This window comes from Phoca vitulina, unplaced genomic scaffold (assembly GCF_004348235.1).
Source record: "Phoca vitulina isolate PV1807 unplaced genomic scaffold, GSC_HSeal_1.0 scaffold1, whole genome shotgun sequence".
Lineage (NCBI taxonomy): Eukaryota > Metazoa > Chordata > Mammalia > Carnivora > Phocidae > Phoca > Phoca vitulina.
The window spans coordinates 11984356-12010683 of NW_022589704.1; the positions used below are offsets into that span (position 1 = coordinate 11984356).

At 41.3% G+C, this 26328-nt stretch overlaps 1 protein-coding gene across 2 annotated transcripts in view; it reads right to left on the reverse strand.

Annotated features, from left to right (window-relative positions):
- Positions 1 to 26328, reverse strand: part of RHBDD1 (rhomboid domain containing 1) — a 122818-nt gene that overhangs the window by 82145 nt on the left and 14345 nt on the right. For both annotated transcript variants that reach the window (XM_032401028.1, XM_032401039.1), the window contains exons 2-3: positions 11040 to 11548; positions 9652 to 9784 (exon numbers count right to left, since the gene is read on the reverse strand). In XM_032401028.1, coding sequence (XP_032256919.1) covers positions 9652 to 9784; positions 11040 to 11472 — 566 coding nt within the window. In that variant the 5' untranslated portion in view covers positions 11473 to 11548. The remainder of the gene's footprint in view (positions 1 to 9651; positions 9785 to 11039; positions 11549 to 26328) is intronic.

A 26328-nucleotide genomic window follows, 5' to 3' on the forward strand; every position in this document is an offset into this window, starting at 1 on the left:
TAAGCAGATGGAAGAAGAGAACTCAACGTAGCATGGACGTTCCATGCAGTCTAAGGGATTCTGTCCCACATAGAACACAGGCAGATTTTATAGTCAGTCTCCGGGATAAGAGGGACAAGTAGCCATTCTCCTTTGGACAAAGAGTTAACCGCTCACCTTAACAGTTGTTACTGAGCAGTTTCAGTGGTTATGTATATTTTCACACACCCCACCGTGTCCCTCCCTCTCCCATCTCTGACTGCATGAAGCATCCCTGGAAAAGATTCTAGTTGCCCAGGTTCTATGTCACCACTTTTCCTTTCATACAAGCTATGAAACCTTCACATGACTAGAGAGGCAGCATAAGTGCTTACAGCAGCAGTTCTCCAAGTGTGTTCCGTGGACCTGTTAGCCTTTAAGAAAGTACCACTTGCCAAGTTTTTGTATGGTACAAAGAAGAGTATCCACAATTATCTGAAAAGGCTATTCAAATGCTCCCTCCTAATCTTTCTAAGCATACATCTGTGTGAGGCCAAATTGTCTTTCACCAAAATGATATAGCTCAACAGATTAACTGGGGAAACAAATACAGGAGTCAGATTTTTTTCTATTAAGCTAATCATCAGTGAGTTTTGCAAAAAATTTTTATTGCCATTCATTTCCCCTTTTGCGGTGTAGGAAATACACTTACTTTCCATAAAAAATATTATTTATGTGGACATATATTGGGTTAGGCTTACTATCATTTTAAATGAATTATTACTAGTAATTGAGGTTATGATTTTAAGTGAATTATTATGAATATTAATTTTTAAAAAGATTCTCAGTTTTAATTTCCAGTATGATCAAAATTGATAGATGTAATCCACATAAACCAAAGTCCTTTGGGGTCACCAATAATTTTTAAGACCTTAAGTTTTTCTAATGACCAAAAAGTTTAAGAACCACTGGTTTAGAGGTTGAATTCACAGACCTGATTGCTGAAGCTTAACTTCATTGACTATCCCATTTATTACCTGGTATTTGACTAACTTTATTTTATTTATTTATTTATATTTATTTATTTATTTAATTTGAGAGAGAGAGAGAGAGAGCACAGAGTGAGAGTCAGAGAGCACACGCAGGGCTAGGGGCAGAGGGAGAAGCAGACTCCCCATTGAGCAGGGAGCCTGACTCGGGGCTTGATCCCAGGACCCTGGGATCATGACCTGGGCCGAAGGCAGATGCTTAACCGCTGAGCCACCCAGGCGCCCCTATTTGACTAACTTTAATAAGGTATTTAAAAATGTTCATGCCTCAGTTTCCTTATCTGCTGAGAGAAGTAATTACTCCTCCCTTGCAAAGTAGGTGAAGAAATATAAGAGATAATAGATACAGAGCTTACAAAGGTACTTGGCAGGTAGGAAGTCCCCCATACAGGAAAGTCATGATGATTATGCCCCAGGGACCATCGAATTGGCCTCAGCAACCTCTCCCCCATGTGTTCCCTCCTGTTCTTTTCTCTCAGCCCCTGCACTAGTTCTGGTCTCTGGTTTCTTCTCTAGTCTAGGTCAACGTTTAAGTTAGACTCCTACCACCAAATCTAAAGACAATTTCTGGTCTTCTGTTCTAAGCCACAGGTCAGTTCATGGCTGTACCTCCTCAGAAACCAAAGCCATCTCCCTGCAAGCAAGGTCAGAATCCATTAACCTGCCATCCAGTTTGGTAACCAAGGCCCTCTACGAAGTGGCCTCATCCCAACACTGGAGCCAGGTGCTTATAGAACGTACCTTGAGGAACACTTGTTCTGTAGAGACTGTTTCATGCTAGTGCTGAACAAAAGGGTGCCACCATCAAATAAAGTGGGGAAGCTAATTGGTTACCCTGATTTCTTTCTTTCTGAAGTCACTTCCTGAACCTTTCAGGTGTTCTGTGTTGTGTGGCCACTGGACTGAACACAGAATTACACATGTGCTGTGTTTACTGACTAGGGAACCTTGTTGCGGGGATGTCTCAGCAACTAGTGTTTGAAAGGACACATGTGGGGGAATACTGCTAGTCTTATCTCAGTGTTTGGGGGTAGATTCTTTGCTGTTTCCTAAACTTGACATGCTTCCTGGTTTTTGTTCTTTCTATTCTCACTGCAAAGAGTAGTCTACCTATTATCTCCCAACTCTCGATGCACATACCCTCCCCTCTGCAAAGCCTCCTAATTTCTCAAATTGGAGTTAATTATCCTCCTTTTTTGTTCCTCTGCTTTTATTGAACTAAAATTTCTGCCTTCTGCTTTGTTTCAGTTAGTTGTTGGTATGTGTTTCTTTCACTAAATTGTGAAGTTGTGCGGGGGGGGGCAGCGAGGGATAGCACATTGATTCAGGTCAATATTTAACAAGAACCCCAAAAGCAAAGGCACAAGAGAAATAAATCTGTTCTTACTCAAAATTTAATTCAAAATTGCTCAAGATTACTCCCTCCTTACAGTTGAATGAGATACCAAGTTCTAAAACAATGAGATATTGGTCCACCTTATCAACTGAAAAAGTAATAAAATTAAAATACTTGACAGATGTCATAAAGGAATCCATCAGAAGATTTCAGACCAAAAGTAACTGCAGAAACTACAGGTCCCTTCAATGACTATACTAGGGTTCTCCAGAGAAACACCCCAATAGGATGCGTGGATATATAACATATTTAGCAATTGTATATATAACGTATGTATTTATATTTACACGTAATTTATATATAAATTTATCATAAGGAGTTGGCTCACATGATTATGGAAGCTTAGAAGTCCTGTGATCTGCCATTTGCAGGTTGGAGATGCAGGGAAGCCAATGGTGTAAATTCCAATCTGCGTCTGAAGGCCTGAGGACCAGGAACCCCGACGGTGTGAGTCCCAGTCGAAGGGCAAGAGAAGGCTGATGTCTCAGTCCAAATAGACAGATAGAAAGAGAAGACTTCAACCTCCCTCCACCTTTTTGTTCTATTCAGTCCCTCCATGGACTGGATGACGCCCATGCACAGTGAACTTATGTTCATTCAACCATAAATATTTACTCAGTGCCTACTATGTGTCAGGCGGATGAGGAAGATACAAAGATGAGTAAGGAAAGATGCTTAGTCTCAAGAAGCTCCTTACCTAGAGAAGAAGGAAAAGAAAAGGATAAATTATATGAAGAAAGTGCTTATGGTAGAGAAATCCACAAACACTATTGGAACAAAAATAAAGAATTAACTCTGCCTGGAGGAATCCAGGAAAGCAGCAGAGAACAGGTTATCATTTGATTTGGGTTTTGAAGGATAACCAGGAATTCACAGGAGAAAAGAATAAAGGGTATGCCAAAGAAAGGAAAAGGAGATGCACTCCCAGAGGCCCAGACACTTGTGGTCAGTATTTTGAGTTTGGGTCTTCACCACCTTCTCTAGCCATCTTTGATGGTGTGGTAGGCCAAATAATGACTCCTTGAAATATATCCACGTCCTCATCTAAGTTAAAGACTCTGAGATGGGGTGATTATGGTGCATTATCAGGGTGAGTCCTAAATGCAATTCCAAGTGTCTTTATAAGAGGGAGACAGAGGGAAATTGGACACAGGTAGAAGAGGAGAAGGCAATGTGATTTTGGTGGCTTTTGGGTGATGTGCCCACAAGCCAAGTAACGCCAGCAGCCACAAGAAGCTGAAAGAGGTAAGGAATGGATATCCTCCAGAGCCTCCAGAGAAAGTATAGCCCTGCCAACACCCTGATTTCAGCCCAGTGTTACTGATTTTGGACACTTAATTTCAGAAATCATGAAAGCATAAATTTCTGTTATTATAAGTCACCACATTTGGGGTAATTTGTTACAGCAAAAATAGGAGCCTAATACAGACGTTGTCTGCTATCTGTCTCTAGTATCATTTCCTGACATCCATGGAGGATTCTGGAATAATCTCACTATCTTCATCTCTACCCTATCTCCTATAATTACCCCAGGTGATATCACTGCCCATGTAGATAATCCAGCCAACACCTGAACCCTACCATCTCTTAAGCTCTTTGAGTCCAATGAGCCACCATTTCTCCAGTTTCACACCTACACAGACATACCAGTAAAAACTCCAACATCCTGTCTTCTGACTGCCAATTCCTATTCTCAAAGCTCTCTCAATTCCAAACTTGACAAAACCTCCTAGGTCTTAACCCCTCCATTTGTCCACCATGTCTAGGCCTCTCCAGTTCCCTTCCCTTCCCCATATGCATCACTGGGACAACCCTTTCAACAGAATCCACAGGTGAATTTGCCAAGACGCTCACGGAGCAATAGGCCTCTCACTTGCCAGGGATCCTTCAGAGCATGAGAGAGGTCCCAGCAATGTGTTCATAGGGTCATATACTTTTGTAGAATTGTGAAAGTGGGATATCTTAACCACACTGGTTAAAACTGCTATCTCTGTGTACTCCAACTTCCGCTCTATCACACTTCCTTTGTCAGGTGGCACTGGTGTGGCCATAGACATTTTCTGGATTCAGCTAAAGGGAAGCTGAGTTGAACCTACATTTAGTTGGGATTCAGTGGGGTTTATTTACATGGTTCATGGTCATTTCAGTGCAGAGTAATGGCTTCAGGAAATCCTCTTAAGGCCCACTCTGCATCTTTAACCTGAATTGTAACAGGAGGCCGAGGGGCAGAAGTCCTTTGGCACTCTCAAGTGTCCTGGGGCAGCGAGCACCACCAATGTAGTGTCAGAGCCCAGTGTCTGGGAAGTTCTCCCAATCGCCAAACATGTAAAACTATAAATGGGGGAATTCAGTTCCCACTAATACACAGTAAAAACAGCCATGGAACAGAAACTCTCTTCTGCCGGGAATCTACTCAGTAACGCAGCGTTTGCAATCATAAATGCGCCATCCATTTGCTGCTTCTTTTTTGAGAATCATGCAAAATCAACTTTATTGGAATTCCTGTGTTTGTAGCTCTCAAAAATATTTTCAAATCAAATCAAAAGCTGTAAACTGAAGGAATAAATAGGCTCTTAGAGTTCTGGTAATCCAATTAATGAAGAGCTTTAATATTTAAATTTCTTGTTGATTTGGCACAAAGTATTAGTATCAGTGAAGAAAACGTGAATCTCCTACCATGCCACTGAAGATCAGGGACAACACTCAAATCATTCAAAGTACACTAGATATTGGTCACTGCACAAATAATCTTGAAAAGCCCTGAAATTTTACAGCTTCTATGTAAAAACGCTTTGATGGAGATTTTTTCCAAATCAGAAAACAATGCTAAAAATTTACAAAAGCTGTAAAAGTTCTCCTAAACTTTCGATAAAAAATTAATTTTGATACACCACGCTATTCTCTCTACAGAAATGTTATTGCCAAATTACTGTCAGATGAAGAAGAGATCAAAAGCACTCAGCCAAACCTGGAGGAAAATATTATAAAGGCCTGCCAGGGAGTTAACAGAATATTATATTACTTTTAGGGATTTTATAATGTTTATGGTATTTGTCAGCTCTTTAAAATTTATAAATTGTTGTGCTTTGTATTGTCATTTAAAATTCTTACTTTTGTTTCCAATTTTGTATTTTTTTTTTTTTTCCTAAAAAGAACCCACAAAACTGAATAGCTTCAAGCCTACCAAAATCAGATCGTCCCTTGACAGAACACTCATCTTCCTCAATCCCTTGCCTCTGGGTCTTAACCTCTAACCCTGGATTAACCCCACCTAATAAATGTAGAAGGAATGATAGATTTAGAAAATCATTCTTCATAGCTCCCCCTAGCATATACTGAAAAGGTAGAAGGTTATTAACAAGCTATCTGCATGATGTCCAATTATCACCCCACAGATTACTTTCTAAGTTGCAAAGGGATAGATGTATCCTCACAACGGAGACTATCCTAATTGATCAAATTTAGAATTCCTAATAGAGGGACAATCAGGCATTATGTCCTTCCTGTCATGATGCAATATGGTCTTGGGTAGGCTTATGGCATCACCCCTATGAAGTATTCTTGCCAACAACCCAGTTTAATCTGAATGTAAGTAAACCTTTGTACCTATCTCCCAGTTTACAGAAATGCAGGGGCTAAAGGAAGGAGTTAAGTAACCCTACAAGTAAACAAGAAATCTAGAAGTTGGAACATTCTACAAAATCTAGTCTCTTCACAACTCTTCCATGAGTTATTTCTCAATGTCATAGGAAAATAAAAAGGTAGAGGACTGCCTTAGAGTAAAAGGGAACAAAAAAATATAATCAAATGTGCGAACTTTAACTATATCCTAATCCTCTTACATCTCTACCGCCCTCCCCCAAAAAAGCACAACAGTTACAAAAGATGTTTGAAAAATGGGGAATTTTAAATCTAAACTAATCACTAAACAACACTGGGGGAACTCCTGTTAATTTTCTTCAATATGACAACAGTAATGTGTTTATATAAAGCAATATATTTTTAGGAGACAACACGCTAGAAGTTCTTAGGGGTGAAGTTAGCCTGATGTTTGCAACTTACTTTCAAATGGTTTAGCAACTTCTCTTTATGTTTGAAAATTTTTACAGTTAAAAAACTGAAATAAGTAAAAAATGTATTAAATCTATTTTTCTCTCACTTGGTCAATCTAACCAATAAGTTTTTCAGAGTCAGAGTAAATTCCTCTCATCAAACATTAGCAGTGAAGCAGTACCAAAGCCCAGGGGCTAATGTTTTCAGAACAGCCATATTACACGAAAGAATCTCCTAGGGTCTAAATGCAGCCATGGCCTGCTTAATTTGTGTTTATGAGTAGCCCAAGGGAATTTTTAGACTGCTAACTGCCATTCTGGGTGGAAAAGTCAAGCAGGAACAACGGGGCAGGGGAGAGACAGAACTGAAGCAAACAAAATTCTGTTTGACTTACTTTATTGATTTTAGGAATAAAAAGAAGTAGGATTCATTTCAGGGACACTACACACTCCCAGTGACTTATCTCATAATAAAAATGATGAATGAAGTACTTTATAATTTATAAACACCCTCATTTAGACCACCTCTTGGACTCCTTAAAACGGACTTAGCAAACAGAGAAAGCAAGTAATATTCCCAATGGGCAGAGGAGGAAAATGAGGCTCAGAGAGGCTGCAGGAGTCTCCTGAGGTCCCACGGCTAGCAGGTGGGCCCAGCTCCTTCACACGTGACCACTGACCTGCAGCAGGGTCACTAAGGGGCTGTCTCACGGTGGGCAACACTCATTTCTCTGAGCTTCAGTTTGGGACTAAATAGCCTTGGGTCCATATGAGAAACTGCAGAGGTTGGAGGCAACACTTGGCATTAGACCCCCTCTCTTCCATCAACAGGAGGGGGAGGAGGTGGGAAGGACCAAGAGCCCAGTGGACAAGGAGGCAGCCTCCTGAAGGGGCCCGCACACGTCCCTGCTGGGCCGCCTCAGGGGCAGGGACACTTCTTCAAACACAGTCCCCTCCCTAGCAGGGTCCCAGGACACGCCAGGGAATGAAAGGACCATGTGAGGCACAGCAATCACGGAAAACAAGGTACAAACAAGGACTGTGAAAAGCGAAAGCACCACATATGAGTGTGATTCCTTCACTCCGCTGGTCAAGTCCAGCCCCTCACAGTGCCTAACGGCCGGCTGTTTGGAGTGGCTTGCCTCCATAAGACGCTGTAACTGGGGGAAATTACTAATTCCGTGGCTTTCATAAGACACAGAAGTCCACCAAATGTTTGCTTGGCAGGTTTTTTTTTTTCTCCCCAGAGGGCAGCTCATTAAGTCTGACAATAAAGCGGGCTTTGTTCTAAAGATTTACAGTGTTTTCCCAGTGCAAATTCTAATTGACAACCAGCAGGAGAGCAACAATGCAGAGCAAAGAGAGCCCTGGTCTCTCCCATTCTTCCAAGATCCATCTCAAAGAAGCACTCACTTCTTAGTTTCCTGGACCAGTGTTTAGCTTGGTCTTTATGTAGACGCAGGCAGAAGCAGATGCTTGGGTATCAGAAGTTTATCATTCAAAGTAGTCAAATCTTAAAACACCAAAAGAGATTTATTCTTTCAAACTTCAAAGATAGGAAATTTCATGTAATTCCCAGGCTCAGGATATCAGGTCCCTCCATGCAGAATAAGCATATTACATAAAAATGCAACCATGCCTTTTCCAGGGAAAGCGGGGGGGCGGGGGGGGGACGCTAAAAAAAAATAAAGTGCATGATGATTGAGAGTCTTCAGAAATGGTTGCATGAGAATATTAAAGGCACAGCCATTCAAACGGACCCATCGTGGAATAAAAGTTCAAGTATCAGAGGGAGTGATTTCAATATGAATGTTGGGTGTTGCGGTCACAAACAAGAGTCTCGCGTCTACACAGAGAACCAAGTCACATCAAGCAAGTCAGGGAACTGTGAGTGACAAGGTATAGAGAGGCCTGTTCAGACAAGGGACAGACATTACTGGGCCCTTTTTCAAAGAAAACTTTGAAGATTTTGTTAGGCTTTCTTCGTGGAACTGTCACAAGGTAACAATACAGTTGCAAATGAGTGGTGATCGGTGGTCACATCCCTGCCTTTTGCAGACCAGCTGCCAATGGCTGCCCATGATGGGAAGTCAGCATTAGAGAAGGGACTCTCTCTGGAGGTTACTGGGCTGAGGCACAGCACAAAAAGAAAATTATCAAATAGAGTCCAACACCCAACACACCCACACGAACCAAAAGCAAAATAAAACTGCTGTCTGGAAAGAAAAGTGGCCAAAAATACAAAACAAAACAAAACAAAAAAACACACCTCCTGACTTCTTCCTGAATCTTCCTGAATTTCCCCCTTCTCCAAAGAGTATCTAGGTGCTTACAGTAAAAATAAACAAAAAACCATGTGCTTCCAGTAGCCGATACAGACTAAGAGAAGGGAAACTGGTGGGAGGTGGGAGAAAAGCACAATTCACCCTCCCTTTTCTAAACAAAAGCAGAGAAAGGAACCAAAGTGGGAAAGCATAGCACCCCAGTCAGGAGCACCAGACCAGGAGTCAGGAGGTCTGCGTCCTTACTACGCTAGTGTCTACCAGGAGCTGTTTGGAAAGTACCTTAACCTCACGACTTTTCCTGTCCTCATCCGAAAAGGAAGGGATTCATCTAGATCAATGGTTCTCCCACGTATTGCTTGGAGCACAGGGGGTAAGGCAAAGGGAATGGGGTCCCATGCTTGCTCTCAACCTTAAAGAGTTCATCACTGATCCATTTAACTTATTGAGGTTGTGAGTCAAGTCTTTTGTTTAAAGAGTTCTATCACCAAGACACCTCACAACTGAGATGGTTTAAAAGCACGGGACCAACATGTCTTGTGATTTTTTATCTTTATGATTATGTGGTTTCTACGTGCCTCTCTGCATTACTATTATTAGAATTCATGAATAGATAGTCTCATTGATACGGATCCTCCAATCTGTATATTGGGTTCTCTTATTCCTACTTAAAGGGTAAGGGCACTGAACGTCAGATAAGGCACAGTGACCAAAATCACAGGGCTCAGTAGTTGACAGGATTCAAACACAGGAATGACATTGAAACAAGTAAGCTCAGTGCTGTCCTTAAAGAATAAACTTCACTGCAAAAAAAGAAAAAAAAAAAACCCAACTGGTTACCTCATTATTATTGCAATTCTTTCTCCATGGAACATCAGGTTCTTCACTTGTATTCTCTGGGAGGAAACACTTACCCTGGTGAGATGAAGTGAATAGCCACAAGTTCTGCCCAACAAGCAAATCTGTTGGGTACAGGAAAGCCCAAAATGTTGGCAAAGCCTCCAGGGCAATAATGGTTGTTAAGAACTTTCAAAGCAAACAAAACTCCTAGAAGAGAATAAAGAGCATACAAATATCAACAATCCAAATGTGGAGATAATCCACACTTAACAAAGAAAACTAACTGAAAGCGAAAATGATTATTTGACTTAACCCCCCTTCTTGTTTTGAAACACTCTCTTCTTTACAAGTCAACCCAGCTTTTGGTAGAAAGACAAATATGTTCAAGGTAATCATTCTTTTGATGTTTCTTAATGCAGAAGTTCATACTGACTTTCAGTATGCTAGAAAATATACAACACGTAAAATGGGAATAAAACACCTGAAATGGTGCTAAATGCCACTTAACTGTTCACGTCAGCGTCGTTAATTTTTTGCTATGTGGTTTTTTTTAAAAGATTTTATTTATTTATTTGACAGAGAGAGAGAGACACAGCGAGAAAGGGAACACAAGCAGGGGGAGTGGGAGAGGGAGAAGCAGGCTTCCCACAGAGCAGGGAGCCCAATGCGGGGCTTGATCCCAGGACCCTGGGCTCATGACCTGAGCCAAAGGCAGACGCTCAACGACTGAGCCACCCAGGTGCCCCTATGCATCATGATTTTTAAGTCCATGAAAAAAAATAGCAGTAATGTGTATTTTTCGAACCTCTATGCAAAGACATGTTGAGGGCAGGGCATGTTTCCTTTTTTTCCCACAACTGGCTGCATGAGGATGTATCTTAAAGGAAAGGGGGCCAGATGGCAGGGAAAGTAGAGGGAAGAGTTAGATTTCCTTCTGTTCCAGCACTATTTCCCTCCTGCCCGTCACATTCTAACTCTTAGACTACCTCATTTTGGCCCCGATGGCCATTCCGTCCTCCGAGATACAGGCAGAGTGACTATCATGGTCCCTGAAACATAGTGAGCGTGCCACGGTAAGGTGTCGTACGTGTATTTTAATGCGGTTACTGAGAGGCATACTCATCGTTTTAGAGAATTCCTTATCACAGATACACCAGCGGGTCTTTCTACCATGAAGGAGCCAGTGTGTATTTCTAGAACTATCTCCTCCAAAACTACCTTGCAGCAGACCCTGGTCCAAACTGTCCAAGAGTGAATGATGCAGCGTTAAAATAGAATAGCAAGATCTATGTCCCTCCTCTGCTCCAATCATCCTTCTCTCCAAAATCCAAGCCCCAGCGATCCTTAGCCACTCAGAATTCAGTCCGCTCCCCAAACAGGGACCCCCGTTTCATAAAATGACAACAGTCACACCTCCCTTACTGTCTTCATGCATGCTCCCTTAGAAATGTGTCTGCCTTACCTGAGAAACCTACAGCGCAGTTCCTTCTGAAGCCAGGTTCATCCATGAATTCTGCAAGAGCAAATTCTAAGAACAGGTACACCACTCCAGTGAGTAGGGAGAATGTGACGATGACGTAGGCAAACCATCTACTTCCAAGTCTTCTTTCTAGATTTATTCCTTTCCACAGCATGGATGCCATGTTGAAATACAAATGCCAGTCGTCTGCATGGTGAAAGGGAGAAAGCAGCAAACGCTGCCAGTCTTTTTGCTGGTAACACTTCTCCACGCTAAGGCAGGACTCAAACAGCGGTTTCAGAGGATTCAAAAAGAACCAGATGTTGAGAACCAAAGTTGCTAGGGTGACAGGTGGAATATTACTGATCCCAACATGGAAGATTTGAGAGAGTAGCAGAATCAGTCCAGTGTTAATTCCCCTTGATCTCCGCTGCATGGTTAGGTTATCAACCCAGTATTGGGAAAATGTGATCAGGTTTTAGGAATCGGGAAAGATATATAGGCAGCTGAACCTAAAACACAAAATGCACGTGGAAATCCATCAATGAAGACTTAATAAACCGATAAGGCATACTCATTTAAAGATGAGCTTACATGATATATACCCCACCTCCCATCTGACAGAAACATTTTTTTTTAGTGTTTTCCAGAGTAACATCAGGATGCTGGCTGCCATCCTTCCTCATTTTACATTCTAAAATAGGAATTTTCTCCCAAATCCCAAAGGAGCAGTTAATGGATGGGTATGCTTTCTCTGACAAATACGCCATGAAAAAAAGACTTGTCTTCCTTATAAATAAGCTTGTAACCTCATAAAAACCCTACAAAGATAGTGTGTAAATATTTAATAATGATTTCTACTCCAGATGCTGAACAGGATTCTTTATCCCCTTAATTTTTTTTTTTAAAGAAATATTCAATTTTGATATATTCAATACAGTCTGCCCCAAAGTTTTTAAACTTCCACAGGCAGGTTTTAAAGTGCAAGCATTTACTATCTTCTACTCCATATCGCCAGTTATCAACAGCTAGGATGCTTTATATCGTCACAAAAGTGAGTCCGGCAGAGCCCAGCCTAATTTACTGACCCACAGAACAGTGAGCTAAATAAATCAGTCTGTAGCTTTGCCAAGTGTTAGAGTGCTACGTTATGCAGCAATTACTAACCAATACAGAAGGTATTTGCTTTGGTGGGGGCCTCGGTTATGCTTACGGGAAGAAGCTGGCAAAGAAAGAGACACAGACTAAAGATGCAAAAGATACACAAAAAGAATCAAGTCCTTAGAGGGAACCAGCCTTCTCCATAGTAACAGGAAGGAAGAAGAAAAATGTCAGTTGCAGATATGGGTCAAGAGGCAGATTAGGGCCAGGATGCTGGAAAAAGTTCTCATCTAGTGGTTTTTCTCTGTGGAGCTTCTTGGGCTCCCAAACAAATACGTGACTTACTCTGATCCCCTAAAGATTCTCATTCGGACAGGACACTGGAAGGTATGTGAGCTTTGGGGCAAAAATGGTTACAGTTCTACTTAGAAGCTCTGAGACCTAGGGCAAATTACTTAAACTCTCTGAACTTCACTTTCTTCACTTTAAACTAGAAATGATAATACCTCCTTCCCAGGATTACTGTAACACGTCTGGAACGAAGCAGATGCTAAATATATAGTGGCTACACTTTTCAATACTCTAAGGTAATCTCACCTATGTGAAAAAGCTTTGCAAATGGTAGCATCCTAATAAGGCTCAAAGGTACTCCCCCTATCCTCTTCCCATATGCATTCTAAGAAATGACCAAGAAAAAATTACACATTAATGTATGTATGCATTTGTGCACACCCCCGTTATTAGCACAATCCAAGTTTTTTTTTATTGCCATGGGCTTATTATTATAGCTCTGTAGCATTCTCAGGAACTAGAGAACTTAATAAAATTTCAACTGAAGAGCTCCCAGGCTATTTTAGAGAAATAGTCTATATTTTTCACATTGACATTCAAGTCGATTTTCAAATCTCCAATTAGTCTGACTTTTTGCAACATTCCCTAAATAATTTTAATATCAAACCTCAATACCTATAATAGGAGCAATGGAAAAATCCGGCCTTGATCATTAAGTAATCAGCTTACAAGAAATCGCAAAATGAACCCTTCAATCTCAGTATAAATAGTGTCCTATGATGCCAGGCTATGCACAGCACGAATCAAAACTAATTAGGTCTTTGCTTAAGAAAAATGACCCCCCTCCACCGCGATGGGAATCATTAGTGATGAGCAGTATAAACAAAAAGATAGTGGAACTTCCTCAATATTATTTCACCCTGCACCCAGGCTCGTTTTGCACTTGCTTGACTTCTGCCCAAATCCAGTGGTTCCTTTCCCTGAGCATCCCTCTCACCACCACCTCCGGCTGGTGAAGGCCCCTGTCTCCCTGGGACCCGCTCTCCGGAACCCCCCCCCCCCCAGCAATCCCCCTTCCTCTGCTTTTCCTTCTGCCTCTATTCTTGCTCTCTTCAACACACACTCATGCAATTCTACTCTCGTGGCTTCTAAAATTCGTTTTGTCATTTGGATCCCCAAATTTCTATTTTGCATCCTTGATTTCTCAGTAGGTTTCAGGGGCATAATCTTATTGGAAGAATACAGCCTGTCTGATCTCTTGGTTTCTGAAAACTGAATTACCCCCACCTTCTCACAAAATGTCTACTTAGCCATTCCTTAGGTCACTCATCTGTTTAATAAATATCAAGTGCCAAGCACATGCCGGTCTCCATGCCAGACAGCAGAGGTATCGCAAAGAACAGAAACCCTCACTATCTCAGCCCCTAAATGACCCATTTCTATTTGCTGAAAAAAATAAAAATATTGGCTATAGAAAATCAAAGGATGAATAAAATGATGTGGTTCACATTCCCAACAAACGTATACTCAGTGGGAAGGCAGACAGAACCATAGCCAATTTGAGAAGTGCAGAATATATTTTGGGCTCCACGATTACAAATAAAGGCCACTAGAGTACCAGTGTGGGTAGAACGTAAGTCTGGGGTGTTCAGTAGCACAAATAAATGGGCATATTTCATACCAACTCTACGGCCCACTTTCCTTCCAAATAAGCTATCAAGTCAGCCTTCAAAAGTGAGGGATGCAGCCTCTAACAGGGTAACAGAAAATCCATGTGGTCCATGCGAAGGTCACATCTGTAACTTGACCCTGTGGGCCCAACAGGCAGGGTTCTAAGAATACCAAAGAGAAGAGATCACAATAAGCCAGCACTGACTGTAAATGAATGTTGTTTTGTTCTGCTCATCAAATGTATAAAAACGTTCAGACTGCTGAGCTGTAAGAGAGACCACAGAGGCATGATTGGTTATAGCAACTCATCTATAAGCTGGAAACCAGTTCAGCCTGTTTGGTTTGGGAAGTGATTTATTTATTCTAACTTGTACCCGGACCATAAAGCAGTTACCAGAGCCCAAGGAAGAGCAGGCTAGTCCCTGCACTCCCCCAGCTCATAAACCCATCCTTCCCTCACGTTCAACCTGCCTCAAGCTGAACGCTGGACCCATCCCTTCCAATTCTGTTCCTCCTCTGTGTTCAGCATCTCAGGATACAGAATCTCCCGCTCCCCTGCTGTTCAAGTCAGAGATGCAGGAAACATCCCTGACCCACCCTCTACCCTCATCGCCCTCCTATCCTCCCATCCCATCCACCACACTTCGTTAATTCGTCCACAGTTTCTGTCAATCTACTTCTTTCTAGCTCTTGAGACCTACTCCAATCTAAGCCACGATCATACCTTGCCTGGATTATAACAAACTCCCTAACTGGATTCTCTGCTTATCCTCCTACAACCCACCAACCATTTTTCCACCACCGCCCAGAATAATCCCTGTAAAACTGAAGTTGGATTTCCCTGCAGTAAGCCTGCGACGGCTTATCATTACAGTTAGAATAAAGTCCAAACTCTTCACCATAACCACACACTTGTGACAACCACTACCCCGCCCACCTCTCTGGTCTCTGCCCCAGTCACGGTGCTCCCTCCACAAGGTGCTCCCAACACAGGAGTTCCGGGATTGCAGCAGAAATGGCCAAGGGCAGAATCACTTTGTTTTGATTACCACTAATTACCCAGAGCCTAGTACAATGACTGACATATAGTCAGTGCTTACAAGTTCTTTGCCCAAGGACTCAAAACGAGTATTTTTTAATATATCCACATTATACAATTAATAAGACTGACTGAAAAGACTACGATCTGTTCATCTTCTAAGTATTTTTCCTACAATTGTAGCGACCTTCCCCATAGCATTATGCATACTATTCCATTTACATTTGAGTTCCAGAAGAATGTTTATAACATTTATCTCAACTTTACAGAAATAAACCTCTGATCCATGTAAAGTGTATTTAATAGGTTGTTTTGCCAGAACTATTTGATTAAAAAATGGCATTTTAATTATGTAGTAATACACACTAGATAGCACTATATCAAAGTTGTGACAGAGAGAAATGGAAGACTTCTTGAAATATTGAAAGGAAAAATAGCCATATCTACTTTTAGTAAGAAATTAAAAATTAAACAGGTATGTAATAAGAAAAACTAAGTGGCTAAAACAAACAAAAGAAACTGAAATCTTAACTTGGGAAACCAATGTGTCTCAAAGGGGAGAGAAAGGAGTTTTATAAAAAGGGGAAAAAATCTAATTACAGTGATTTTCAATTCTACTTACAAAGCACAAAATACTTCATCATTAGAATTTACTAGAGTGGTAAATGTCTCAATTTTCAGTTAAAATGTCCTATATCCCCAAAGGGGCATCTGATAATAACAGTGTTCATCCGTTCACCAGTTGATGGACATTTGGGTTGTCTCTGCTTCTTGACTCGAATGGATAATGTTGCTAGGAATATTCATGTATATATTTTTTTGGTAGGCACACGTTTTCAGTTCTCTTAGATACCTAGAAGTGGAATTGCTGGGTCATATGGTAACTCTATGTTTAACTCTTTGAGGAAATGCCAAACCGTTTTCCAAATTTCGGCATCATTTTGTATTCCCTCCAGCGGTGTATGAGGATTCCAATGTCTCCACATCCTTAACACTGCTTGTTTTTATCCACCTTTTTCGTTTTAGCAAGCTGAGTAGGTGTGAAGTGGTACTGACTTAGACTTTCCTAATGACTAATGACATTGAGCAAACGCCTAAATTTTCATTGCTTAAAATATAATATAAACACGCATATTGACAGGTATGCAAAACCATACAGAGAAGCTCACGCCCTCTCTCTCCCTCTCTCTCTCTCTCTCTCTCTCTCTCTGAGAAACAGTTTAACAAGCTCAGGTCAAAAGAAAGCTTCAGAAAGAAAGACGGAACCACAAAGAAATCATTGTGGTTAACCTGCCAGGATTTCAGCACTGCCGTGCCCCTGGATGGGACGTGTTAAGAGTGAATGTGAGTGTACCTCACTAGCAGGGGCATAGGCTCCAGCCCACTCATTTGACAATAAATACTGTAAAATCATTTTGAAAGAAACAGAGGGTTAGTATGTTTTATTGCTTCAAACAAAGCAAAAATGCTATGGAAATAGCAGATTATGTTAAACATAAAAGTATCCTCTGCTTTTTAATTTACGAGAGCTGCGCAACAAATTAGCACATTGTAAATGCTGCATTAACTTGGTCAAAATATACACAAAACACAATGCATTTTTTTCTCTAAGAATGAACTCTCTCTAGGAATGAACTGGACTCAACCATTTCTTCTCACTCCCTAACTCTCTCAGGAATCCTATCATTCATGGCTTTTCTAATCCAAACACAAGACTGTCTTCTTTACTTCTTACTATAGGGCCAATAGATGGGAGCATTTTAGTCTGGCACAAAATAATAAAATTCTTTGTTCTTCCAATAAAATTTCTTAGAATACTTTTATTTGTCCTAAAAGGTAGTAGCTTCCTTAGGTCCCGAGAGAACCCAATTAGAAAATGTACATTTCCAAAATATTTTTGAAAATAAGAAAATGGTACAGTGTCATATGTATTTGCATTTAGCAAAAAACAATAATTAACTAATCACTTGCAAAGTAATTTGTTTCCTCTTTTCAAATATATGAAATTCCAAAAAGTTTACGTAGCTCATAGGCAATATATGGTTGTTAAATGTAATACACAGTCATATGAGTAACATGTAAATTATGCTTTTAAAACTTAATATTTTGGGCGCCTGGGTGGCTCAGTCGTTAAGCGTCTGCCTTCGGCTCAGGTCATGATCCCAGGGTCCTGGGATCGAGCCCCGCGTCGGGCTCTCTGCTCGGCGGGAAGCCTGCTTCTCCCTCTCCACTCCCCCTGCCTTGTGTTCCTTCTCTCGCTGTGTCTCTCTGTCAAATAAATAAAATCTTTAAAAAAAAAATAATAAAACTTAATATTTAAATATTAAGTGTAACAGCAAATGGTATGGCTTTCCCTTCACTACCCCATGTTCAATTTACCAGAATGCATCATCCACCTAGGCTGATTAGTAAATGGGGAGTCCTGGGGGTCCTGGGTGGAATCTTTGTCAGAGTACCATAATTGTTTAATGGCAAGTTGCACATAAATGACAAATTTCTTCTAGCCATCTGGATCTAAGTGGCTTCATGAACCACAATAATGTTAAGGTCAAAGAATCAGAGTAGGACTCTGTTTTCCTATTTCATATTAAAGGCACAGAGATCTAAAGAAATGAAAACACTCAAGTGAATGAAAATTGACTTCATGAATAAAAAATGAAAACAGGAATCAAATTATATTAAGAAGGTAATGGGGATCTAGTCATGAACATTGTGACACTCTCAGTAATTGCATCCTACTCATGGAAATATCCACAACTTGGACTCTTCCAGAAGAAACTGGGAATTGAAAGCACTTTTCCCTTTTGAGGGCTTCTGAGACTTCAGAACCCATTCAATGGTTCTCCACCCTCATACACTTCATCATTACAACCACATAAGAAATTGTCTTACATGGCTCGATATAACCATTAGACTATCTCCCGAATGCCAACGGGCTAAATCGTTTTGACTTTAAGCTACCAGACATAGAGTTTTTAAGACACAAGACTTCCTCCTTCCTCTTTTCCCTCATCTACCATCTCTCCCAATGAAAACAAATGTAAGATTTTGCATACCTTAATAAGACACTGCCGAAATGTTGTTTAGAATAGCCTGCCTTGAGTATGAATATCAAGGCAGAATCCTTGACCTCTGAGGGGGATGGGATTTGAGACCACTAAAACAACATAAGAAGTAACAAAATGTTCCAGATAAGTAAGAAACCATTAACAAGGGCATATACTATGCAGTGACAGACCGCACCAAAAGTCAAACACTTATCACTGGACACTCTTCCCCCAATCCACTTATATGATGCCTGACTAGATTTGCTGAAAATCCAATCTCATCATATTATCCCCTGCCCCCAATCCATCTTGCTTCTCATGTATGACGGCATTCTCTACAACATCTTCATAAGACTGAAGAGTGTCGTAGTGAACAGCATGGACTCCGAAGCCTAAGGCCTGCATTCAAATTCTGACTCAACTGCTTGGAATTGTATGATCTTGGTCAAATTCTCAGTCAGCCTGTGCCTAAGTTCCCTCATTTATAAAATATATACTAAATAATAATAAGACTTGCCTCATAGAGTTGTTGATGAGTTAATACTTGTCATCCATGCAGGACTATACCTGAAACCTAACAAGCACCCTACCGATGTTAGCAGATATTAAATTTTTACCCTCATACCTGATCAACTTGAAGCATTTCAGCCTAGGATTCAAAGTCTTATAATATTTACATACTTCCACAATAATAACTAATATCTAATACATTTATTTATAGTTTTCAAAGTATTTATATCTAATTTGTTTCATATAATTCTCACAAATGTCTGAACACAAACTTAGTTCCATGTTATCCTCTAGCTGGTCTACCCAGCACTTGCCAAGAAAATCACCTAACTGTCCCGGTATCTGTGCTGAAGCATACTCTTTAGAGCTACCTATATGAGGAGCAGCTCAATGTAGCTTCTGCCCTTGAGACTTTCTGGGGATGTTCAAACTTCAGCCCTCGGCTTTCTCTGTCCAAGGTGCTTAGTTAGTGGCCATCTCCACAGATGGACAGTAACGGTTGGGGCGCTCTCATCACCAGAGGTCGCCAAAGCAAATTTCCCACACGTCCCATAGCTTGCATTTTAAGTCTGCCCATTCCAAACACAACTGCCCAATTTGATAGAAATCCTTTCAGCAGTTTTGGTGGGAAACCATGAGACAGAGAAAGAAATTCCATTTTTCTCGTATAGATAAACCAAGATGGTAGTGCTTATAAACTGGACTATTAGGACTCAAATCCAGCCCTTCCCACCAGGCGGAACTGCTTATCTGGTGCTCTCTCTCACTACTGTGACCCTTCCTATGAGAAGCTGTCCTCAAAGGTCTGCACGTCCACAGCATATAACAAATGCCTCCAAGGTCTGCAAGTGGTTAAATAAAAATCTTTGAAAATTCTAGGCTGTGATCTAGAGGCAGGCCAGAAAATAGTTCAAAGTTCTGCTTCATAACCAATATTTTTTAACTTAACTCACTACCCTAGGAACTCTGAAAATGCCAGCTACCTTTCTTTCACATAAACCCTTCTTGGGAGGGTAAACTCAAGTTTGGGAGAACTTTTTAAAAGTACGAAAAGGGAATAAAACAATGTTTAATATTTAGTTCAATCGCTACTTACATGGTGTAAAGTTTTATTAGAACTAATTTAAGTAATAATGAGGAAAAAGTGAATAAAAGTGTGAAGATTTCAATACTTAACCATTTAGCAAAGGGCTTCCTTTTATGAAAAGATCTCACCAAGAGCAATAAGGCAGAGCAATACATTTTAAGTTAGATATTGCTTTCAACAATGAGGGTCACTGAAATACAATGTCTCTTTAAAAAAAATTATTATAAGGAGACAATTATGTTTTTAACACTTCAAAAGAAGTAAAAGGCATCTTAAAGTAAAATTCCTAGAAAACAAACCAATGTGAAGAAATTCTGGGGCTTAAACCATAAAGTTGCTGAGGGCAGAAGGGAATGTTAGCAAGATTGGAAAAAAAAATGGGTAAGACTTGCATAGTTCAGAAATATGGAGACAGTGTCCACTGGCGGAGAAAGTTAATCTTCATGATCATCCCCCCTTAAATTAACATAAATCTAATTAAAAACAGCATGCTTGCTATAAAACACAGCTTCAAGGCATCCCCTAGTTACTAGCCCCCAAACCTGCACCCCACTTCCAATCAGATTTCTACTTCTGAGACCCTTAAATACAGAAATTCTAGAGCCATCAGAATTTCTGGAGCCGCTGCATACAGATATTTTAATAAAATTTATTTTCTTTTTTTTTTTTTTTTTTTAAAGATTTTATTTATTTATTTGACAGAGAGAGACACAGCGAGAGCAGGAACACAAGCAGGGGGAGTGGGAGAGGGAGAAGCAGGCTTCCTGCCGAGCAGGGAGCCCGATGTGGGACTCGATCCCAGGACCCTGGGATCATGACCTGAGCCGAAGGCAGACGCTTAACGACTGAGCCACCCAGGCGCCCAATAAAATTTATTTTATACACACAAAAATAACTGAGGCAGAGCTAGGTGGTAGCTATGAAAAGAGTAGTTTCAATTAAAGATGGGAAAGTGATTTCAAATAATACAATCATCTACTCTGAGCCACAGAAATACATGCCCACTGCAATAAATGGAATCACCAAAAGAAACTGTCAGGTCAGGACCTGATAATCTGTTCTTTCCTGTGGATTCTTAATATTTAGGAAGTGATAAGATTCAGAGTGCTTAAGGCAAAGGTTCCATCAGCTTCACCTAAGAGGGAATATGGTGCAGTAGAAAGTACACAAGTTTAAAAAGAAGACATCAGCTTCCATCCCGGCCCCACCATTAAGAAAGAGGACAGAAAGGCTGAAGAAGTAAAAGATAAAACAAGAAAACACAGAAAGCCACCAACACTATCACAACAAAAACCAAGTTTTTCTACTTCACTAGGGACTGACTGAGGATGGGTAAAGGCTTCACCCAGGGCTGAAAGTGTTGGTGATCATGGATTATCTTGATGGGTTACTGGGTCTCTGTCCTGCCCTCACTGTCTACCAGAGCCCGGAGCTCCTCCACTGTCCCATCTGACTCAGTGATCTTGGTCAAGAGATAACTCTTGAAGTAGTACTTGGGCTGAGGCTGCAGAACTAGGCCAACCCCTTCTAGGAATGAGAGAATCAAGATCATTGTCTCCTCTGGCTCTATCATGGGGCCACATGTCATCAAACTTGTGGAAAAGTCTCTGCTTTGGGGAACAATGAGCTGGCTTCACATAAAGGCAAAAGACTCAGGAAAGGAACTTCAGATTTAGGAAATGCTTTAAAATAGTTTCAAGAAGAGTAACAACAGAAGAGCTATGGGTGCCAATTTATTTACACAGAATAGAGGAAATTAAGATTCACCATACATTCCAAGGAACCAGGGATTTTGTCAAAGTGAAAGGAAAAGACAAAGCCTTGGTCATGCTGAGCAATATTCTGGGGATTCCCCCCAGCAATGTGAAAACTTCAGGTCAAAAGCATAGTGAAGATTAAAAGGAACCAGAGAGGGGCGCCTGGGTGGCTCAGTTGGTTAAGCGACTGCCTTCAGCTCAGGTCATGATCTCAGGGTCCTGGGATCGAGCCCCGCATCGGGCTCCCTGCTCGGCGGGAAGCCTGCTTCTCCCTTTCCCACTCCCCATGCTTGTGTTCCCTCTCTCTCTGTCTCTCTCTGTCAAATAAATAAAATCTTAAAAAAAAAAAAAAATAAATAAATAAAAGGAACCAGAGAAACTATTCTTGATGAGATAGCACTCTGTCCCCAACTTCTGCTAGCTGTCCTGGTTTTACTCAGCCTAGGTCTGCTCCTTGCTTTGGGGTTCTGAGTGTCCAAGAGCACCAGCCTCTGGAATGGGCCATTTCTTCAGGCTGAGTTGGATCATCAAGCTGCTTTGTGGCACATAAAGCTCAGAAAGTATGAGTCTAGTCATAAGACTGATCTATCTTCCCCAAACACATGCATCAAACACGGAGACTGATATACAGATGGAGAAAGAGACACAGAGATGCACACACAGGGAGAAATCCATCCATTCGGCCTGGCAGAAGAAAGTTTAACTCCTTCTCAGCCTGGAAGAGGCTAAATTTTAACAAGGTCACCTATGCGATCAGTCAACAAACAACATACTGACCATCTACCATAGGCGAGGCAGAATTAGGCTCAGAGAAAGAAAAAGACAAAGTGCATACAACTGTTTCTTGTTTCCAACGAGATAAGAAGATGCTCTGGGGCGCCTGGGTGGTGCAGTCGGTTGAGCACCCAACTCTTGGTTTTGGCTCAGGTCGGGATCTCGGGGTCATGGGATCAAGTGTCATGTCGGGCTCCACACTCAGCAGAGTCTGCTTGAGGCTCTCTCTCCCTCTCCCTGCCTCCCCTCTCTAAAATAAATAAATCTTAAAAAAACAAAAGTTGCTCTGATTATTCCATGCACATAATGAGAGAAGCAACAGTGCTTCACCCCCACAGGGTGATAAAGGATGTAGATTTAGAGAAACACAAAATAGTTCTACAGAATTACCCTGCTTTTGCAGAACATGATTCTGTAGTAAGCAGGAGTCCTTCTATGCACACAGATCCTTCTACTCCATTACCGCTGCCCATTTGCTGGATGGCTTTCAAACAATTTCAGTGGAATCGGGGAGGGCCGCTCAGAAAATCATACACAGACACAGGGCCTCTTAAGTCACCTTGCCTTAGATTTCTCAGGGATAAGATCATCAGGAAAGAGGGGCAGTGTAAAGGTCCCCTCCACTATAAACCTGCCCAGAATCGTGCACATGCATGTGCAAGACCAGGATGGTGGCCCCTGAGAAGGGCAGTCAGGCCTTGTTCCTCCCTGCACTTTCCTAACTCTGGAAAATCACCAACGTGCCAAAGTCTAGATAATGTGGGGGCCTTCTGATTTCATAAATCCAACCCAAGCAACCACTAAAAGGAAGAACCTCTTTGTGCAGCTTTGTAATGGCAGAACAAGAGACCCTCCCCTTAGGCCCCTGTAATTATTAAACTTAAAACACTGAGTACTTGACCTTATTTTCTTTTTCTTTTTTTTTTTTAATTTTTTATTGTTACGTTAATCCCCATACATTACATCATTAGTTTTAGATATAGTGTTCCATGATTCATTGTTTGTGCATAACACCCAGTGCTCCATGCAGAACGTGCCCTCTTGACCTTATTTTCTATTACTCTTCTGTGCCTACTTTCCCGATCAGGTCATGCTTGTCTCTAAGTCTTTGCTCAGCAAAAGCGGTGGTTACGAGGGCTGCCTTAGATCAGATCACCCAGCTGTTCTGTTTATTAGCTATGTTAGTCACCCTGAGCAAACTAGCTCATCAATCCAAGCCTTGGTTTCCCCATCTGTAAAAGGGGTTGCTATGAGGATTTAATTAGCACACTCTTGATGATTACAGCAGTTTGTTTTGGTATTATTATACATTGTTTGGGCTTCACCAAGAAGCAGACGCTAAGACAAGGGTCTCTGTGCAAGTAATTTATTTTGGAGGTGACACACTTGGGATTTATGGTAATTTATTTAGGAGGCAACTGACTAGTAGAGGAGTGGGAAAGCAAAACAGGGAAGGCAAAACAGCCAAAACTGTGTGCATTATCAAGCAAGCCGTCATGATGGGTGCCTGGGGCTTAATTTCACTGGGAAATCTGGGAGCTAGTATAGATATGCCCCAGTGCTATCACCCAAAGGGCTGAGGGTCTGCCTTAAGTCCCTGTCACTTGTGGCTCGCCACAGCAGGCAAAGCAAGCGACAGGGGCCAGAGAAAGCACTCAGGCAAAGAACTGCAGGTCTTGGAGGCTAGAAGTCTATCAGAATGCATGAAGGGCATGTGGGCAGGGCCCTGCTGGCATCACTCCCGGACCCAGGACACATTCCCCCGCCCCCCCATTCCTCCCAACCCATTCAATTCCTCCTCAGTCGCAGAGCCCAGCTCTCATCCAGGCTCCTCACTGACAGGCTCCCTGACCACAGCACTCATGTCCCACACTGCTCTCAGAATGGATGGCCCACCACTGTCAATAGGATGTCACCAGAACCTATTATCATTTCCTCCAAACTCCATGTTTTCAGGGTATCTTGGGGATTGAGAGCACACGCTCCAGAGTCCAAATTGGTCCCACAGACTGGCGTTAGCATGAAGTGCTGTGAGAACTTACGCAAGTCACCTAAAGTAAGCCTCAGCTTCCCGCTACGTAAAACGGGGTTGTAAGTACAATAGCTAAACATGATCCTAGGATTCTTGTAAATATTAAATGACTGAAAACATCAAAGTGCTTAAAATAATGTCAAGCACACAGTAAACACTCATTAAATCTTAGCTATTGTTTTAATTACTTAAAACAGAAATACTCATTTTCTACTGCTTGATAGTTTTTCTAAAATACAGGTCTAAAAGAAAAGTCAAATCACTGCCTACCATTACACACACATATTACTAGTTCATCTTTGGTAGTACTGCTCTCAAACCTTACATGTGTGCTATTATCTGATAAAGTTAATTCGTAGATCTGGACCCACAGATGGAGGCCGTACCAATGGCCCAGCCCATATCACAAACCTAAACCGTAGTCAGTCTATACTTACAAGAAAGGCCTCACTGTCAAGGAAATCTAAACACTAACACCAATCCTCCATTTTTGGTTTTAGGTAGCTCATCTTACTCTAGAAAACAGGACCTGCCAGCCTCATAAGGAAATCCCTCACCCCCTAGCCAACCATACCCTGTTTCCACATTGCCTCTTCTAATATCCTATACCATTCTCTCTTGCCCAAAATCCCCAGGGAAGAGTGATCCACTGCTTGTTGAGTATTGTATTGCCTGCCCCCAAATCCATGGATTGTTTTCCTTTGGATAAAGATACCAAACTCATTACTAAATGGTCTTAGTTTTGTTATTTCACGTGTCTCATTCAGTCCTCTAAACTTTATTAAACAGGTATTATTATTATTATTTCCCCATTTTATAGATGAGCAGAAATTTTAACCACAATAAAATCTAGCTCCAGAGTCCCTGTTCTTCAAATGAAGTTATGAGTCAGGTTTGTCTCTGCAGAAAAGTTGAGTGTTTTTAACTCTCAAAGTAGCCTACACTTAGGCTCCAGAAAGTCACTGAAATTACCATTTAAATGGTCCTACTAGTTACTACCTTCAGTGGACCCAGATCCAGGTAAGCTAATCACAGGGTAGCAGAATATGCCACCAATATATGTTACCTGGCATAACCATTTTTTCTGAGCTGAAGGCAACTGAGAAGAAGCAGATATAAGTAAAGGTCTTTGCCCTCTCATTTACCTAACAGCAGGACACGAATTTACAGGTGTTCCCGTCCCTATCTACCAGGAAGGACAAAAGTTAATCACTAGGGACAACCTTTGATCTGCCACCTGTGGAATCTACATAACAAACTTTACTAACTAGTCTGTATCTTCCATTAGTTCCCCCACATATATGCCTCCTATAGAAACTCAAAGTCCTTTTTGTCTTGTCCAAAAGTACTTCTCCAAAAAAGTACTATTCTTTTTTTTAAATTTTTTTTATTGTTATGTTAATCCCCATACATTACATCATTAGTTTTAGATATAGTGTTCCATGATTCATTGTTTGTGCATAACACCCAGTGCTCCATGCAGAACGTGCCCTCCCCAATACCCATCACCAGGCTAACCCATCCTCCCACCCCTCTCCCCTCTAGAACCCTCAGTTTGTTTTTCAGAGTCCATCGTCTCTCATGGTTCTTCTCCCCCTCTGATTTCCCCCCCTTCATTCTTCCCCTCCTGCTACATTCTTCTTCTTCTTTTTTTCTTTCTTAACATATATTGCATTATTTGTTTCAGAGGTACAGATCTGAGATTCAACAGTCTTGCACAGTTCACAGCGCTTACCAGAGCACATACCCTCCCCAGTGACCATCACCCAGTCACCCCATCCCTCCCACCCCACCCCCCACTCCAGCAACCCTCAGTTTGTTTCCTGAGATTAAGAATTCCTCATATCAGTGAGGTCATATGATACATGTCTTTCTCTGTTTGACTTATTTCGCTCTGCATAATACCCTCCAGTTCCATCCACGTCGTTGCAAATGGCAAGCTCTCATTCCTTTTGATGGCTGCATAATATTCCATTGTATATA